This window comes from Phyllostomus discolor, chromosome 4 (assembly GCF_004126475.2).
Source record: "Phyllostomus discolor isolate MPI-MPIP mPhyDis1 chromosome 4, mPhyDis1.pri.v3, whole genome shotgun sequence".
NCBI classification, from domain to species: Eukaryota; Metazoa; Chordata; class Mammalia; order Chiroptera; family Phyllostomidae; genus Phyllostomus; species Phyllostomus discolor.
Genome location: NC_040906.2, coordinates 138,809,690 through 138,828,420, shown reverse-complemented (window position 1 = coordinate 138,828,420; position 18,731 = coordinate 138,809,690). Strand labels below are relative to the sequence as shown.

General features: G+C 37.3%; 1 protein-coding gene across 3 annotated transcripts in view; it reads left to right on the top strand.

Annotated features, from left to right (window-relative positions):
• The window catches only part of SLC17A5 (solute carrier family 17 member 5), a 62,537-nt gene that overhangs the window by 10,217 nt on the left and 33,589 nt on the right, over nt 1-18,731 (top strand). The window contains exons 2-6 of one of the 3 annotated variants that reach the window (XM_036024357.1): nt 3,821-3,841; nt 4,385-4,581; nt 12,028-12,261; nt 14,772-14,859; nt 16,931-17,017. In XM_036024357.1, coding sequence (XP_035880250.1) covers nt 3,821-3,841; nt 4,385-4,581; nt 12,028-12,261; nt 14,772-14,859; nt 16,931-17,017 — 627 coding nt within the window. The remainder of the gene's footprint in view (nt 1-3,820; nt 3,842-4,384; nt 4,582-12,027; nt 12,262-14,771; nt 14,860-16,930; nt 17,018-18,731) is intronic. The other 2 variants (XM_036024358.1, XM_028509905.2) reach the window with 2 other exon arrangements.

Here is an 18,731-nt window from a genome sequence, read left to right as displayed (position 1 = left end):
CCTCTCCACTGGAAAACCCTTCCACAAGGAGTAAATGCCAACACCTTCAGTTTTTCCTGTCTTGCCTCACCACTTACACCTCCTTGCTTCAACAGAAACCTGCCTTCTGGGAATCCCACTGTCACTTTCCACTGCTTTCTCAAGAAGTAATCACTTTCTCTTGTCTAGTGTTAATTGATGAGATTGACTCCTCCTTATTCCACATTGATGCTTCTAGACCAGTACCTCTCCACCATCAACGCCTTTGGGCTACATCACTTTTCCCCTACACTGTTGTGTCTTCTACCCACTTCCTGGAACTTTGCTTCATTCATCAAACACTTGCCATCTGACACCCCTCCATCTTCTACACTCTATTTCTTACCATTATCTTGAGTGACTTTTCATCCAGCACCAGTTGTTCCCTCAGTTCTCTGGACTCCTACATGTCTAATGACTTCCTTCCCTCCTGTCCTTACAGAGCTTTCATATTTTATTGTACATTTTCCTAAACCATTAGCCCTTTCCATTTCACAGTCTTGTTGGGTCAGAATCACAGTCCAACACTATTTTCTCGCTGGTTCTTTCAAATTCCCCTGCCCTGTGTTTTGTCATCGCCTCCATCTCAGTGTCCTGTCTTCTTTCGTAGTGCCTACTTCTGAGCACAGGTGTGCAATTCTTCAAAGTCACACACTAGGGCAGATTATTCCCACCAATTTTGTATGGGTATCTACTCACTTGGCAATCCTGTATGTTTCACTGGGAACTTCATACCCCTACTCTCCTCAACAACTTCTGACTTCTTTTCTCAATACATAATCTCCCACAAATGAGAAATAACTTAAATTCCTAACAAATGACCTCAATTCTTACTATCCAAAAAAAGGCAATAATAATAATTAATAACAGTTCAGAGTTATTGAAGGTTATTATGTCCTAAGCACTGTTCTAAGTATTTTACATGTACCAACTCAGTTAATCTTTATAATAACCCTTATATAGGCCAATACACTTGGAGAAGTACCTAGTAAATACTCAATAAGCATTAGCTATTACTTTTTGTTATTAAACTCAATACCTGCTATCCCACTCAGTTACTACAGTACCATAGTCCAGCCACATTAAATCATTTGAAGTTTCCTGCTCTCCCTGTGCTTGCCTTTCTTATTTCCATACTTCTGTACATACTGCTGTCTTTGTTTGCATTCTTATACCTCCTCTAACCTGTCTGGTGACTTTTTTGCTCATTAGTGAAGACTCAGTGCATGTGTACTTTCTCCAAGAGGACTTCCCTGACTCCCATACACACACACACATTGGGGCACTTTATCTTATTGATATAACTTTCTCCAGCATCAACAGGAAAGGAACTCACTTTTACTGGATGCCTACTATACTGCTTCTACAGTACTTCATTTACTCCACACAAAACCCAGTGAGGTATATGGTGATTGCCTCATTTTAAAGCCGAGAAAACTTAGAAAGAAAAGTTAAGTAACTTCCCCAAAGGTACACAGCAAGTGAAAATCAGAACTGAAGTTCATTTCCAGGTCTGCCTCACTGTAAATTAGCCTGTGTTCTTTCAGCTACACCCACTCCTAAATTTAAACCCTATTTGAGAAGCTGATATTTGTTTTGATGGGTGCTCTGTTTGTTATGCAAGCATGATATTCCTTTGAACTTGATTTCAATGCGTCAGATGCTTAATGGATGCCATCTCTTTTCATCATGCAGGCGTGCTTTTGTGAACCAATTTCAAACATTATCCAAATTCACAGGCACATTTTGGTTTATTGCTATACTTTTATGAAATAAAATTTTTCTGACTGATTTGTAATCAACAACCATTTTTATAAAGATAGTAGCCATCTATTTTTAATATTTCTTAAAACCTCATATTTGTATACTTTGTAGCATCTGTGTTGGCTTTTTATTTTCTTATTATTGAATGAGCCCCCAAAAGTTAAAGTTGCCTGATCCATAACTTCTAGGTCATATTTTCAGTAATATCACTAAAAATTTGAAATCATTTTACATACCTTTCCTTTGCTTCCCAAGCTTCTAGCCTCACATATTATTCATATGATGAGGTATATCAGATTCCAACTCAAGCAACATGTAGGGAGAAACTAATAACATATAGTAAAATAAGGTAACTGCGAATAAGGATAGAATAGAGTAAAACATTACAAATTTAGGGTCGGAGAATAATTAATAACTTCATTCCTCCCTTTTCCTCACTCCCACATCTAATACATAGGAAGGACTGCCAGTCTTCCTTTAAATTTATCTCAAATCTGCCCATTTTCCTCCATTGCCTCTGCTTTGCTCTAGTTTAAGCCACCTTCATCTCTTACCTGGAAAACTACAATAGTCCCTTCAGTAATCTCCCTGACTCTGTGTCCCCTGCCCCCATTCAAACTTCCCTTTGTAATCTCCACACAGCAAACAGAGAACCAACTCTTTAAACCATAAATCAGGTCTTGTCACTCCTCTGCTGACATAGATGATGAAGTTTGTATGTTGGCAAAGCAGACTGTATATAAATCTAGATTTTTCTTTCTTCAAATTACTCAAAGTAGCACATTCTAATAACCCAAATTTGTCAAAATTATGAGTATTCATCAGACTCCTTCTATTATTGTCCGAGACAAAAATGATGATTTATAAATGTGCTCTTGCCCCAGCTGAGTGGCTAAGTCGGTTGGAGCATCCTCCTGTAGGCCGAAAGGTTGCAGGTTCAATTCCCTGCTCAGGGAACATACCTAGGTTGCAGATTCAATCCCCAGTCGGAGCACTTACAACAACCAATCGTTGTTTCTCTCTCCCCCTTCCTCTCTCTCTGTAAAGTCAATAAACAAATAAAAAATAAAATCAATAAACATCTCCTTGGATGAGGATTGAAAAATAAATATGTTCTCCTATTAAACATGCCTTGCAGTATTCAAACTCTCCTTAACTGGACCACTGCCCACTTGGTTGAAGCAGAGAACAAATGTGTCTAGATTCTGGTAACAGAGACAGTATGAATAGAGCCTTAGAAATGCATCTCTCCTGGGTCTGGACCTAACTGGCAGCAGTGCCATAATTCTGCTAGCTCTACTCCTAAAAAAGAAGTCAAGATGCCAAATGAAAAGTTCTCTGTTAAAAGATGTATATCTTGTGCCGAGGAAAAATGATAGCAGTTGTTTAAGTGTGTGAGAGCTTATGGAAAAATTAGAATTGTAGTATATTACCATATACCTAAACATAGTTGTGCCCTATTCATTAATGTTTCTGTATGAATCCATCAGTCTGAATCAGTACCAAAACCTTGGTACTCTGAAACATATATTCTTGTTTGATGTTAGGTCAGTAAAAACAACAGGATTCCTGAATAGGTGAAAACATATGTATATACTTATCATTACCAAATGAAATAGATATTCGTATCTTTAGACAGATAGTTATCAAACACTCTGTGTTCACCAAACTTAAAGGTGTAAGACCTGGATTAGCCAGTTCTTTTTGTCACTAAGGAGTCAATCACTCTTCCTGAATCCCATTTCCTCACCCCATTATGCAACTCAATTAAGGAAGAAAAAAAGAGAAAATAGTGCATAAGCCTACCATTGGAGTTAAAAATAGGTCAGACTCCTCTCACGTGATCCTTCTTTCACTGGCTCCTTTTTTTTTTAATCATTGTGGTACATGCACTTATTTCCCTTTTTGCTATGGGCCTTTTAAGCATGATCAACTGAGCAACTGTCACAGATTCTGAAAATTTGCTTCTGGATTCTTAAATACATTTAGTTTAGGAGAGCCAAAAGTCATTGAATCATGACTTTTGATTCAATTGCAGCTTCTAAGGATATGTTTCAAGGTAAGAAATTTATCAAGAAGGGTTTCACACCCAGCATGAAATTAGCAGTACATTTTTTGTGCTGTACTACATTTACAATGTGGTGGCTACCGATCTGTAGTCAGGAGCATACATGCTGTGCTGTAATGAGTACTCAAGGGCTTATTGGCTATGTTTTAGATTTTTTTTTTAGAAATAGTGATGCCATTAAACCCCCTTACTTATTTTTCTTATATTTTTGCCAGCCAACAGGAAGTAGGGGTTCAGTATTGACTCTGGACTAGAACTTTTTCTGAGAAAAGTTGACAAAGCTATTGCCTCTATGCTTTAAGAAACCCTTACAGTGCAAGCTCTCATGTGTTGAACATTTATCAAAACCACAGATACCAGGAACAAATTATTTTTGACAAGTGTGTTTAGATATGCTTAATCTGATAATCATCTCAGAAAAATATTCATGATTTAATAATTTATGTACATTCCAAAATTAACATTTTGAGTAATTTAGACAATATCTTCTAACTTTTTCTTTTAATGAAAGTTTTTCCCCAAACTTTATTTCAGCTCCAGTATGCTGCTCTGTTCGTTACAACTTAGCAGTTTTGTCCTTTTTTGGTTTCTTCGTTCTCTATGCATTACGTGTGAATCTGAGTGTCGCCTTAGTGGATATGGTAGATTCAAATACAACTTCGGCAGATAATAAAACTTCTAAGGAGTGTGCAGAGCATTCTACTTCCAATCAGGTTCTTCATAATCAAACGGTAAGTACTGTTTTTTAAGCAAACAATTTTAATTCTAAAATATAGCCAGGTAAACATACTGAAAGATCTTTCTTCATCCAATTAAAAAAAAAAAACAAAACACTTCTTCATGTAAATTCTGAATCACTTTATCTGTGTCTTTCCAGAAACTGGTTGGACAGTAAACTTATAACTCTAGCTATTGCTGCTGTGCTGTCTGAAAAGTTGTTTGTCCATTTCCTCTATAAACATATCATCCTTGAAGAAAATTTGGAAAAACCTGTTTGACCTTCCAGTGAAGGGATTCAGAGCAGGCCTCCCCAAGATGTGCCACTTTGGCATGTGAATTATTTTGAGCTGAAGGTAGTTGTGACCCTGTGAACCCACAAGGAACTTTTACTTCTCCCTTTAAAAACTTAAATTAGGGGCCTTGTTCATAATAAGAGTTATCACCAGAAGTAACTTTTTATGACCTGTCTGTAGGGGAGAGCAAACTTCTAATTACTGAACATCTGTTCTATCCTTCTTCAGTGACCTCCTCTCCTGTGAAGCTCAAAGGTGCCTCCCCTCATCTTTAGCTCAGAATGCCCTATGTATTCATTGAATGATTGTTGGAAAGAGCTAATGAAAAATTAAAAAGATAAAAGGTACCTAGAATTCTTAAACTCAGAGAAGATGCTCAAAAGTTTTTGTAAATGATTTACCTCATGAGCCCAGTGAGAGAGGGAAATAAAATTTCATGTTGTTCCTTCCTTCCAAATCCAGACCAATTGGTCATTGATCCTTTTTTTCCCTAGGAATAGCTATTGCCTGTGTCCTAAGGGATTGGGGTGGCTTTTTTCCTGCCTGGGACATGCAAGCTGTCAGTTCTTTCTTTTAACTATCAAAGGGAATGACTCCAGGAGGCAATGACTTTTACATCCTCTTCAGTCTGTGGGGAAGGAAGAAACTTTACTCTGCTGGTTCTTTAGGCTGACCTAATAACCAAATAGGCATGACACAGATTAACAAGAGAAAATAACAAAATTTAAAACATACGTGCACATGGGATTCCCACATGTATGAGAGAGTGAGAAACCTTACACACATGATAGCTTCAGGGACAGAAAGTTAAAATGAGGCATATATGGCATTCTGAGCTAAGGATGAGGTGAGGTGCCCTGGGGGTTTCAAAACATCATTGCAGGACTGTAAGAAGAGCAGATATTTAGAAATTAGAAATTTGCTCTGCTCTATAGATAGGTCATAAAACGTTATTTCTGGTGGTAACTCATTATGGGCAAGTCCCCTAGTTCTTTCAGGGAGAGGTAAAATTTCTCATGAGCCTGCAGGGTCTTAATTGTCTTCAGCTCAAAATAATTCACATTCCAAGGCACATTTTGGGGGGGCCTGTCTGAACACCTGTAATTCCATGGTATTGTTTATTACTGCCAGAAATATTTACTGTTTGTTCCAGCTGAAACCCAACAAAAAAACTTGAAACTTTTTAATCAGAAATTTGACAAAATTGGAAGCTAGAGATTCAAAACCTGACAGGAATTTTTAAAACAAAAAGCTTCCTCTCCTAATCTAAAATAAAAATATATTCTTAGAGGGAAAGAAGCAAATTAGGAAGACATAGTTGTCACTTAAGTTACAACACAGTTCCTTGAGGAATTGAGAATAACCGTCCTGATTTACAGTAAACATGGTGGCATGATTAAACATGGTTGCCTTCTCAGACAAACAACCACATCAAAATTATAACTAAACCATGGAAAAACCATCATTTAGAACCATCAGAAATCAAGCTGAATGGAAGTCCTAAAACTATGGAATTAAAGAAGAAACCAACTACAGAATTAAGGAAGAAACCGCACTGAGACTGATAGGAGTGGCAGAGATGTGGAACAGGCTGGTCCACACCCATATGTGGCAGATCAAAAAGCAGGAGGGATATCTCAGGAGCGAGGGGTCCCAGCCCCACACTAGACTTCCCAGCCCAGGGTTCCAGTGCCAGGAAGAGAAGTCTCCATAACTTCTGACTGTAAAAACCAGTAGGGATTGAGGTTGTGGAAGACATAAACTGCTAGAGTCTCAGGCAGTTCTCTTAAAGGGCCCATGCACAAATTTACTTGGACTCACTCCCTCTGAAATCCAGCACGGGAGCAGTAGATTGAAAGACATCAGAGACATATGGGGAAAAACTGAATTGTCCAGCATCAGTCATAAGGGCTAGAGCTGGCAGCAGGGGTGGGGGAGAAGGGACAGCTTTCTCCCAGATAAAAGTGCTGGCAGAGTCCATTGTCCCTCCCCACACAGTCACAGAGCTGGCAGGTGGGGACCATATCTGAGACTCCATCGACCTGGCTCATACTGTTTGCCCCAACCTGGTGATTCCCAAAAAGTTGGCCCTGCCTCAGCCAACTTTTGGGCCCACACAAGCTGTTTCCAGTGGCTTTTCTATATGAATGTCTTATCTTAGCCCATGCTTCAGAGTTTTCTTAATTTTTTCAACCAAGCAGCACCTAGCTTTAGCAGGCCCCATACCTCTCACTAAGTGGCTCCAAACCCAGCAGTAGCAGCAGCTAGCCATGGTTCACAGCTGGGCCTCTCCTGGGTACCTCCAAGCCCAACACAAGTAGGAGCCATCTGCAAATTGCTTTGTAGCTAATGCTGTGTGACCCTCGACAGAACACAATTACTGGCTGACCTTGGATGTGCCAACAGCAATCAAGGCTCAACTATAACAGAAGGCTGTACACAGTTCACACAGTAGGCATACCTTGAGTACCCAGCTTGGGTAATAGCAGAGGCTGTGCCACTGGACCCTACAGAATATCTACTACAATAGGCCACTCTATCAAGCCTGGGAGATGCAGCAGCTCTACCTAATACATAGACACAAACACAGGGAGGCTGCCAAAATGAGGAGAAAAAGAAACATGGCCCAAATGAAAAAGCAGATTAAAACTCCAGAAAAAGAACTAAACAATGGAGACAAGGAATCTACTAGATGAAGAGTCCAACACACTGATTTTAAGGATGCTCAAGGAACTTAGTGAGGACCTCAACAGTATAAAAAAGATCCAGTCAGAAACAAAGGATACACTAATTGAAATAAAGAACAATTTTTAGGGACTCAACAGTGCAGTGAATGAGGCCAAGAATCAGAATATAAGAAAGCAATTTGGACTATAAGGCAAAAACAACTAATCAGAACAGCAAGAAAGAAAAACAATAAAAAAAATGAGGATAGTATGAACAGTGTTTGGGACAACTTCAAGCATACCAACATTAATGTCATGGGGGTGCTGGGAGGATAAGAGAGAGCAAGAAGTTGGAAACCTATTTGAAAAAATGACAGAAAACTTCCCTAAATTTGGTGTTATATACAAGTCCAAGAAGCACAGAGTCTCAAACAAGATGAGCCCAAAAAGGCCCACACCAAGACACATCATAAGACTTGTCAGCTGATTTCTTAAAAGAAACTTTGCAGACTAGAATGGATTGGCAAGAAATACTCAAAGTGATGAAAAACAAGGACCTAAAACCAAGATTACTCTACCCAGCAAAGCCATCGTTTAGAATTTGAGGGGAAGATAAAGAGCTTCTCAGGCAAGAAAAAGCTAAAGGAGTTCATCAAAGTAGGAGTTCAAACTAGTATCATATGAGATGCTTAAGGATCTTCCTTAAGAAGATGATCAAAAAATGAACAATAAAATGGCAATAAATACATATCTATCAACAATTCTAAAAAAAGAGAATAAGCAGAGCAGAAACAGAATCATAAATACAAAGAACATTTTGATGGTTACTAGATGGGAGGGAGTTGGGGGGATGGGTGAAAAAGGTTGGAGGGATTAAGAAGTACAAATTGGTTGTTACAAAATAGTCATGGGGATGCAAAGTACAGCATAGGGAAAAGAGTAGCTGAAGAACATATATGCATGACCCATGGACGTGGATAACAGTGTGGGGATTGCCTGAAGGAGTTGGGGGGTTGATAGAGGGGGTGAAAAAAACCAGACAACTATAATAGCATAAACAATAAAATATAATTTTAAAAAGTGAATAACTGTCCCTATCTTCTTACAAATCTGCGAAACCAGAAAGGCAACTGTAGAAGCAGTTCAAAGCCCTGTGACTTGAGACCAATGAGAAGTAAAACTGCCCTTTTCCCAAAGCCATGAGAGCTAAAGTTGGACAACTGGATGTAAATAAACTTCAGAGAAATTACCACAACAGCTTATATATGGTTGTGCCTATTACAGAAAGATCACCAGACACATTCAAACCTCAAACCAGGAGAAATCTATCAAATTGTCACTGACTGTCACTAATCTTCACCCCATCTGAAAATGATTCAAGCCAGACATCTAGAAATCTTCTTGACTGTCTGCCTTCAGAACTCAGAAACTGGGATTAATAGTCTGCTAAATCATTAACTATTGTTCTTCTGTTTCCATAAGGATATCTCTTAAATACCTGATTGTTTGCACCATAGGCCTAACTTTGGAACCCACCTGTACCACTGGCTTCTGAAATTAGATACAACTGTTTAATTAAACTGAAAGACTAAGAGACTAGTTTAATGAGATATGGAACAATCTATCAACCTAGCTTCTATAATGCATAACTTCTCAGGAAGTTTCAAAGGCAGGACTGAAGGGATTCAGAACAGGCCATCCCAAGATGCGCCATTTTTGTGTGTAAATTATTTTGAGTTGCACTCTTGTGAGAAACTTTTACCTCTCCCTTAAAGAATTTAAATTAGGGGCCTTTGCCTATAATGAGTTATTACCAGAAATAACCAGGGCAGACATCTAATTACTGAACATCTGCGCTTCTAATTGTTCTGCAGTGACTTTCCTCCCCCTAGGTGCCTTACCTTTTCTTTAGTTCAGAAGGTCATATATACTTCATTTTCTCTGTATGTTTCTGAACCTCTAAGGTATGTGGGGTCTCTGACTCTCTCATGTATGTAGGTTCCCACACCTACATAATTAAATTTGGTTATTTTCTCTTGTTAATCTTTCCATGTACATCTAATTATTAGACTGGCCAAAGAACCCAGAGGGTAGGAGAAAATTTCTTCCCTCACACCAGAAAGTTTGATTGTTTAAGATATTGCTAAATAGCTTTTGTAATGCTATTACTTAACAGCTATTTTACTTATAAAGGCTACTATTTCAAGAAAGTTTAGATAATCTCAACTACAGACTGAAAAATAAGATCAGAGCAATTTCTTAGGACATTCTTTTCCAAAATTTATACAAGCCTAAAGCTAAGTTACTTAAGTCATTTTGCCTGCCTCATGTTATAGTAGAATTGATAAGTGTGTGTTCATCATTTGTTGAGAATTGAGTTTTAAACACTTTAAATACAATCATGTGCCACTTAATGACAAGGGTTCATTCTGAGAACCCTTGTGAACATCACAGAGTGCACTTACACAAATCTAGATAGTATAGCCTAATACACACCTAAACTATACGGCTATTGCAGTATAGGGGAGGAAAAGTAATTTTCCCTCCACTTTTATGGGTTCTTGGCTAGACATATCTGTAATAAAATCCAGATTAACAGGAGAAAAACAGAAGTTTAATAACATGTATTCTTCCTTTATACGTGGGAGAGACCCAGGAAAACTGAGTTACTTGACAAAATGACTGGAGCCACCACCTTAAATACCACCTTCAGATGAAGACAAAAGAAAATGTTGGGGACCTGGGAAGTCAGTTATTTTCCATTTACCTACTTCTAGAAACTGCATGCCTGATCATGGTGGCTCAACTACCTTGTAGAACGTTTGCTTGTTTGTCAGAATAAAAGGAAAAGCTCAGTAAACAAGAGTAAGTTTGTTGTGGAGATTTAAGTCATTTTCTTCTTTATCGATTAGAGCTTTTAGAGACGAGGTCATCCCCCACCTTCCAGGTAGAGAGAGGGAAACATCCTTTCAAATAGCAGATCTTGCAGATCTAAGTGTCTTTTAAGAGGATGACTTCTACTTGGTTTTCAGAGCTTCTCCCATATCTGCTGTTTAAAATACAATTGACCATCCTAAAGTAATCCTTATGCTAAATAGAAATATTTTGGGGTGGCAAGTTCTCCCTGCAGCTCCTAGGCTATAACCTGTACAGCATGTTACCATGTTAAATACTGTAGGCAATTGTAACACGATGTTAAGTGTTTGTGTAATGTGTTGCACTACAGTGTCATTAGGTGGTAGGAATTTTTCAGCTCCATTATAATCATAGGATACGACTATCCTGTATGTGTTCCATTATTGACTGAAATGTCATTATGTGGCACGTGACTGTATTTTATTTTGCTTATCACACAGGGAGACAGTACAGGGAGAAAAGCCTGGTGTCTTTTTTTATGAGTATATTTTCATCCATTTTCAGTGCTCACAAAGGAGTCAGATCACACTTGGGTGAGTCTCCTCTGCCAGTATAAGCAAGAGCATTCAAGCAGGGAAGAGGTTTTTCGGCCCAAAAAAGCACATGTACAAAATAATGATATCAAAAATCTTTATATTTGACTTAAATAATGTTGCTAAATACATATTTGGGTACATATCACCCACTTTTCACCACTCCAACCTATGATGTATAATTGTATAACTAAGTCTCTAGAATTATACAAATAAGCTACAGATTGGTACCATAAATAAGGACAATTAGGATTTGCTTTGTATCTTTCCCTTTGGCAAGTGCTTTTGTTGCTCTAGCTACTTATCCTCATCAGCCTCACTAAAAAGAAATCCTCAAATGATTATTGACATGTCGGCTCCGTCATACAGCTACGTGTATTAAAGATGTCAGTTTTTCAGATCAGTTACCAAATGTTCATTATTACCTTACTATGTGCTCCTGCTAGTTAAAAGACATTTTCTAGTCACATGAAGTTTGTGGCTTGGTTTAAATTCTTGTTCATTCAAATGCTTGGTCTGAAATGTGGAGATATTAATGATCTATATTTATCTAATAGTCACCATTAAGTGAACACTTAGTATGTATCTGGCCTTATTTTACATACCTTTTTCATTTAATTTTCCCAGAACGTAAGTCCAGTAAGTAACAGAGCTAGCCTGGAACCCAGGCCTGGCCTCAAAGCATGACTGAGCCATTACAGTATCCTCCTACTTAGTAGCTTTCTGAATTAAGCCTGTGCCTCCTTTTTGAGCCTTCTTGGTCATGGTCATTACAAAGCCTCTGCAACTTATCCTGCAGTCTAGTTTCATATAATAACAAGCCTTTGTGTAGTTTTTGATTTACAGTTACCTTCCACTCACTTCTAGAGACTGCATGTCTGTATCATGGTGACTCAACCAACCTTGTAGAAAGTTGTATGTGCTTCCGTCTAAAACAGTGGTTCAGAATTATTGTACATTTTTATATACTTACATGCCAGTAAGATAAAGGAGCTGTTTAATCAAGGTCTTAAAGGGTTGGATTTTTTTTTTCCTTCTACTCTTTGTAGGGTAAAAGGTACCAATGGGATGCAGAAACTCAAGGATGGATTCTCGGTTCTTTTTTTTATGGCTACATCATCACACAGATTCCTGGAGGATATGTTGCCAGCAAAGTGGGGGGGAAACTACTGCTAGGATTTGGGATCCTTGGCACTGCTGTCTTCACCCTGTTTACTCCCATTGCTGCAGATTTTGGAGTTGGAGCTCTCATTGTGCTCAGAGCACTAGAAGGACTAGGAGAGGTAATTTTTTTTGTCTTCTGTTTTTCTTCTTACCCTATATCGCTTTCTTGTCTTCTGACAGATATCATTCTTTGGTATGAACATAAACCAAAAATTGATACTGGAAGATAATAGGGATTTATTTTTTAACTTGAGTAGATTTCTTTTGTGGTCAATAAAGTCTGGAGTGGGAGCACCCTGAAATTGACAGCTTTACTCAAAAAGTAGAGAAAACATTTTCCAGGAGACATTTCACAGCTCTCCCTACTCTCTTATTACAGGAGACAAGAAAACAAAACACTATTAAAAAAGTTAAGACAGATCTCCTGAACTTTTGCCACAGTTTATCTCTGCTGTGTCATTGATTGCACAAAATCTAAAACGCATGTTATACAGTAGATTATTGAATTGTCTTTTCTTTTAAATTTGTTGCTATTGAAATAACTTCCTCTTTATCATTTGTTCTTTTTTTCTGATCCCCTAATTTAGAGACATATTATATTTTATATAACTTTCTTTGGTTTTGTGATTCTTCTGGTCTTTTTGTTCCTTTTAGAATTGTTACTATTTTATGTCTTCTTTTTCTCCTCCCCCCAACACTTTTATCATTTTAAAAATTTTTAATTCCTTATCTTTTTTCCTTTCCACTTCTCCTTTGCATTTCATCATATGTACCTTCATCTTTAAATAATGATCTCCTTTTGTTTCTAACTTCGAACTTCTACCTGTGAAACCAAGGCATAGATGTAGTTTGCTCTCTCTTAACACTTTTTTAAACCAAGAAAAATAGTGGCCTCTGGGTTTGGTGTAGGGCATGAAGGTTATTTTAGGTAGTAATAGTAATATATTATGCTATTTGGGAAAGCCACTAACTGGAGTCATAAAAGCAGAATTTGAATAACAGCTTCACTGTGAAAGTATTCAGTAAGTCCTAATCTCTAGGCCTCGGTTCCATCATTTTTTAAAATTCAGACTAAGATACCTGCCCCATATTTAGTCACAGCTCAAGTTGGATAATGATTGCTAGAATACTTTGGATATTTCTAAGTACTATTTAAATTTAAGCTTTGATCAGTCATCTGAAGATTCTTATTTTGTCCTTATCAAATAGAGGTGTACTAAATAAATCCTTCCTGACAATAAAAACTGCCCCCATATTACCAGATTTCTCTTCTCCTTGCTGAGTTAGTTATACTTAATTGTGGTATATTTCCTGTATTGCAGATATTGAATCTCTTTGCTGCATATACTTCCATATTTTATCATACTGTCTATTTATGCCACTGATTTAGCGTTATAGTATATTGATTGTATTACTTTTACTATCTCAAGTAACTGCTTTATTTCTGAATAGAATTTAAGTTGTGTTCTTAGGTTTGTTCGTCTTTCTTTATTCCTTCAATATATATCACATGTACATTTCCTCATCCATAAACTTAGGTCAGCATCTTTCATCTCTAGCATCTGATCCACCATAAATATACCTACATTGTCCCTAGGTTTTATAATAAAAATTTTAACAATCTCTGTGGACATTTCCAAACATCTAAATATTTATTCTATAATGACTTCTGTTGCTCAATGATACAGATTCTTACCAATTTGGAATGCTACCTAAATCATTTTTGTTTCTATTGGTCTTTCTTTCTTTCTTTCTTTCTTTCTTTCTTTCTTTCTTTCTTTCTTTCTTTCTTTCTTCTTTCTTTCTTTTGGAAAGAATCAGCAGGAACCACAAAGTATTAAAGCATGTATTCTCTCCATTAATAATAGCACTAGCTGCAATTTATTTTTACAACAATCATGCAAGATAGGGAGTATTATCCCTGTTTTAAATACAAAGAAACTGAAGTTCAGGAAGAATAACTGAGGCTACAGAGTTAGAGAGTGATGAAGAAGGGCCGTGAACCCACACTGCTTTGAATCTACCACAGCCTATTCGGTCACATTGTCCTGTAGCATTTCCTCCTCTCCCAAGTCTCTGTGAGCCTCCAGCCTCCACTGCTCCATTACCTTTCCATATCATAATTAGCATTTACTAGACTAGTTATCCCAGAAAGGAAAAAAAAAAAAGACTATAAACACTGTGATTGAATTCATTTTTTTTCAGACCATTTTTCTTGTCAATTAAGATCAATTTGAATTTCTTACAGTATCCCACAGTATTAGCTCAATATTTTTCAAAGTTATATACAGGTAACATTCCCATTTCGTTCAGCTCACTAATAACGTGAATGAGTAAAATTAACCTTTAGAATACTTTGTCATCATTCAGTACATTCTTTTAGATCTATTGTAACCCTTACTTTAGTCTTCACACCAGCTGGCAGAATCCACAAATCTTTGTTCAGATTTTGAAAGTACTTCATTATAAAGTATTTTCACTTAATGTTGTGAAGACATCTCACTTCATGGAACCTGATTTCAGTTTGATCTTTATCCAGAAATTTCTCTTGCAATAAAATTCAACACAACTTAAAACATTAACAAAACTACCTTATATTTCATCAGAAATATACTTTTTCCCTCCTCAGGGTGTTACATTTCCGGCCATGCATGCCATGTGGTCTTCTTGGTCTCCCCCTCTTGAAAGAAGCAAGCTTCTTAGTATTTCATATGCAGGTGAGATAACTATTCTTATAAAAGTGTCTGCTATCACTTGTTATGTACATATCAACCTTGGAGAAAAAGTGTCTGCACTCCAGAATCATACACTGTGAGATGCCCTCTTTGGGGAAAAATTAAGTTTTGGGGTATAACTTTATTATTAACTTTTTTATTTGGCTCAACTGTATATAGCAATGTGACTTTATTAACTAATGCCATTTTCTTCATCTGCCATCATTTATTTAAAAAATGTTGACTTTTCATGTTCTGGTATAGAGAATGCTATGTTTTATTAAAAGATACAATGGCTGGAAAATTAAACACTTATCCTTTTAAGCTGTGCTTTCTAATTTTATCGTCTAATTCACACATCATGACTCTCACCCCTTCTCTTCATATATCTTTTTTCTACACATTTATTTGCCATCATTTTGATCTATAAGTGAGATAGCATGAGCTTTATATGTGAATTATAATTTTACCAGATTACACAAGAACTCTAGCCTTTCTTACATTAACTGAATTAAAACTGTTTGACCTGACTGCTTTTACACAGTGGTTCAGAAAGGCCTCTCTGTGGTGACTTATTAGCTAAAATTTAAAGGATAAGAATGAACTAGTCATGCAAAGAGCATTCCAGATTATCAGAACAGCATGCACGAGGGCTCTCAGGCAAAAAATATATAAGGGTTCAAAGAAATGAAAACACTATAGGTGGCTAAAACATAATGAATATAAGAAATATAGCATAAGAGCCTAGAGAAATAGGCAAGAGCCAGATAACATCAGCTCTCACAAACTACAGGAAAGAATGAGGATTATTTTTTTCAAAAATAGAATGGGGAGACATCAGAGGTTTCTAATCCAGAGAAAGACATAAACCAGTTTATATATTAAGATGATTCTTGCAGCTGGGTAGAGATTGACATGAGAAATATGATATTAAGTTCAAGAGGAGGTACCATCTTTTGTTCCCCTTTTCCTATTGGATACAGGCTAAACTTGAACTAGTAGTCAACAGTTCTACTTCATTTCAACTGGCCTATGCCCTGGCACATAGTACCTGGCATGGAGTAGATATTCAGTAACCATTGGACTTATTTTTCCAGCTCTTATTTCCTATTCCTTCCTTTACCTAAATGAAGTTCTCAAACCTACTCTCTGCTTTCCTGCTTTCATTCCTTTATTCAGCCTGTTACAGCACCCTCTGTATCTTCTTACCTATCTTTTCAAAGTCCATTGCTGCTTCTTACATCTATTCCTGACCTCTGAAAGTCAGAGGAAATCTGTCTCATATTTGAAAATTCATATTGCTCTGTGACATTTAACACTTTCTAAAATGTGGTAGTAAGACCAAAACTTGAGCCAAGAAACAATATCTGATTATTTTAGCTCTACCATACAAACTAAGATGTCTTGTGTTTGGTGGTTAAAATGAATTTTATTATTTATTTATCTGAAATAATTGCTCCTAATATATTGGGGGCAAATTATTCTAAGCCCTGGCTAGCGTAGCTCAGTGGATTCAGCACGGGCTGCGAACCAAAGTGTCGCAGGTTCGATTGCCAGTCAGGGTGCATGCCTAGGTTGCAGGCCATGACCCCTAGCAACTGCACATTGATGTTTCTCTCTCTCTCCCTCCCATCCCTCTCTAAAAATAAATAAATAAAATCTTAAAAAAATAAAATAAAAAAATAAAAGCTTTATTCTTATTTCATCAAGCATTCTACTCTAGGTCATGTTTATCAGCCTTAGAAACCATCTTTGAACCCCAGATACCTAATTTCTAACACATGTAGCATTTATTAGGTCTTATATTGATTGATGCCTTCTAATTCATCAATAACTACATAGCGGTTAATGGAACTACATATTAACATATACATTTTACATGTTGTAGGTTTTTTAGTAAATGATTCCTTAAGAAAATAGGTTGTTTGTATTTTACATGTGACTAATTTAGCCCTTGTAGGATCTGAATCATTCCTTCTCTTCTCCATTATTTGTTACCCATCTTCTTTAAACTGTAACTTGTCCCTCTATTCATCTCTCTGAAGAGTTTACAAAGTCTTTGTTGTTATTCCAGGAGCACAGCTTGGGACAGTAATTTCTCTTCCTCTTTCTGGAATAATTTGCTTCTATATGAATTGGACTTATGTCTTCTACTTTTTTGGTAAGTTGATTGAAAATTTTAACCTTAATTATAGTGTAACAAATCCAGAGCATAGGTAAACATGACTTGCCTCCTCGCGCAACCACATCAGAACTACAACTAAATTATAGAACAATCATCACTCAGAACTGTGAGAAATCAAGTTGAATGGAAGTTCCACAACTACAGAATTAAATAAACCACATCCGTTCAGATTGGTAGGAGGTTTGGAGATGTGGAACAGACTAGTCCCACATCCATGTGTGGTAGATAAATATTTGGGAGGGATATCCCAGAAGCAAGGAGTCCCAGCCCCACACCAGGCCCTCCAGCCCAGGGTTCCAGTGCCAGGAAGATAAATCTCCATAACTTCAGGCTGTGAAAACCAGCAGGGATTGAGTTGGTGGAAGAAACTTCTGTAGTCCCAAGCAGTTCCTCATAAAGAACCCACACACGAACTTACTATGAACAGACTCACCCCACAGACTCACCCACTCTGAGCTCCAGCACTGGGGTAGCAGCTCGAAAGTCACAAGTGGCATACAAGGAGGAACTGAAATGTCTGACATCAAGGTGAGAGCTGGGGAACAGCTTTCTCCCAGACAGAAAGGCAGGCAGAGGCCATTGTCCCTTTTCTGCACCTTCCCTGCCACAGAGCCACAGAACCAGCAGGATAGTGTAAACAGCCTCTGGGACAACTTCAGGCATTTCAACATTCACATCATAGGAATACCAGAAGGTGAATAGAAAGAGCAAGAAATTGGAAATCTATTTGAAAAAATAATGAAAGAAAACTTCCCTAATTTATTGAAGGAAATACACATACAAGTCCAGGAAGCACAGACGGTCCCAAACAAGATGGATGCAAAGACACCCACTCCAGACACATCATAATTAAAATGCCAAAGTTTAAAGATAAAGAGAGAATCTCAAAAGCAGCAAAAGAATAGCAGTTAGTTACCTACAGGGGCGTTCCCATAAGATTGTCAGGTGATTTCCCAAAAGAAACTTTGTAGGCTAGAAGGGATTGGCAACAAATATTCAAAGTCATGTAAAGCAGGGACCTACAGCCAAGATTGCCCCTCTCAGCAAAGCTATCATTTAGAATCAAAGGGCAGATAAAGAGCTTCCCAGATGAGAAAAAGCTAAAGGAGTTCATCATCACCAAACCATTATTCAATGAAATGTTAAAGGGACTTATTTAAGAAAAAGAATAAGATCAAAACTATGAACAATAATGGCAAAAATACATTTCTATCAACAGTTGAATCTAAAAAATAAACTAAGCAAAAAAGAACAGGGACAGAATCATGGACACAGGTTTTCAGTGGTTGCCAAATAGGAGATGGGTGTAGGAGAATGGGTAAAGAGGTGAGGGGATTAAAAAGTACAAACAGGTAGTTACAGAATAGCCATGAGGATGTATAATACAGTATAGGAAATGGAGTAGCCAAAGAACTTATGCACATGACCCATGGACATGAACAATGGTGTGGGGAAGGTCTGAGTGAGTGGGGGTGCTGGATAGACAGAGGAAAAGGGGAAAAACTGGGACAACTGTGATAGCATAATCAATAAAATAAAAATCCAAAGTGTAATAGTAGTCCCATAATTGGTTAAAAATAAATATTCTAACTCATGGAAGTAATCATCTCCTAAACCACAAAGCTCTAAAACACTACTAACTTGTGTTTTAAGTTAATATGGTTAAAATTATCTAGCTAAGTTTTGACCG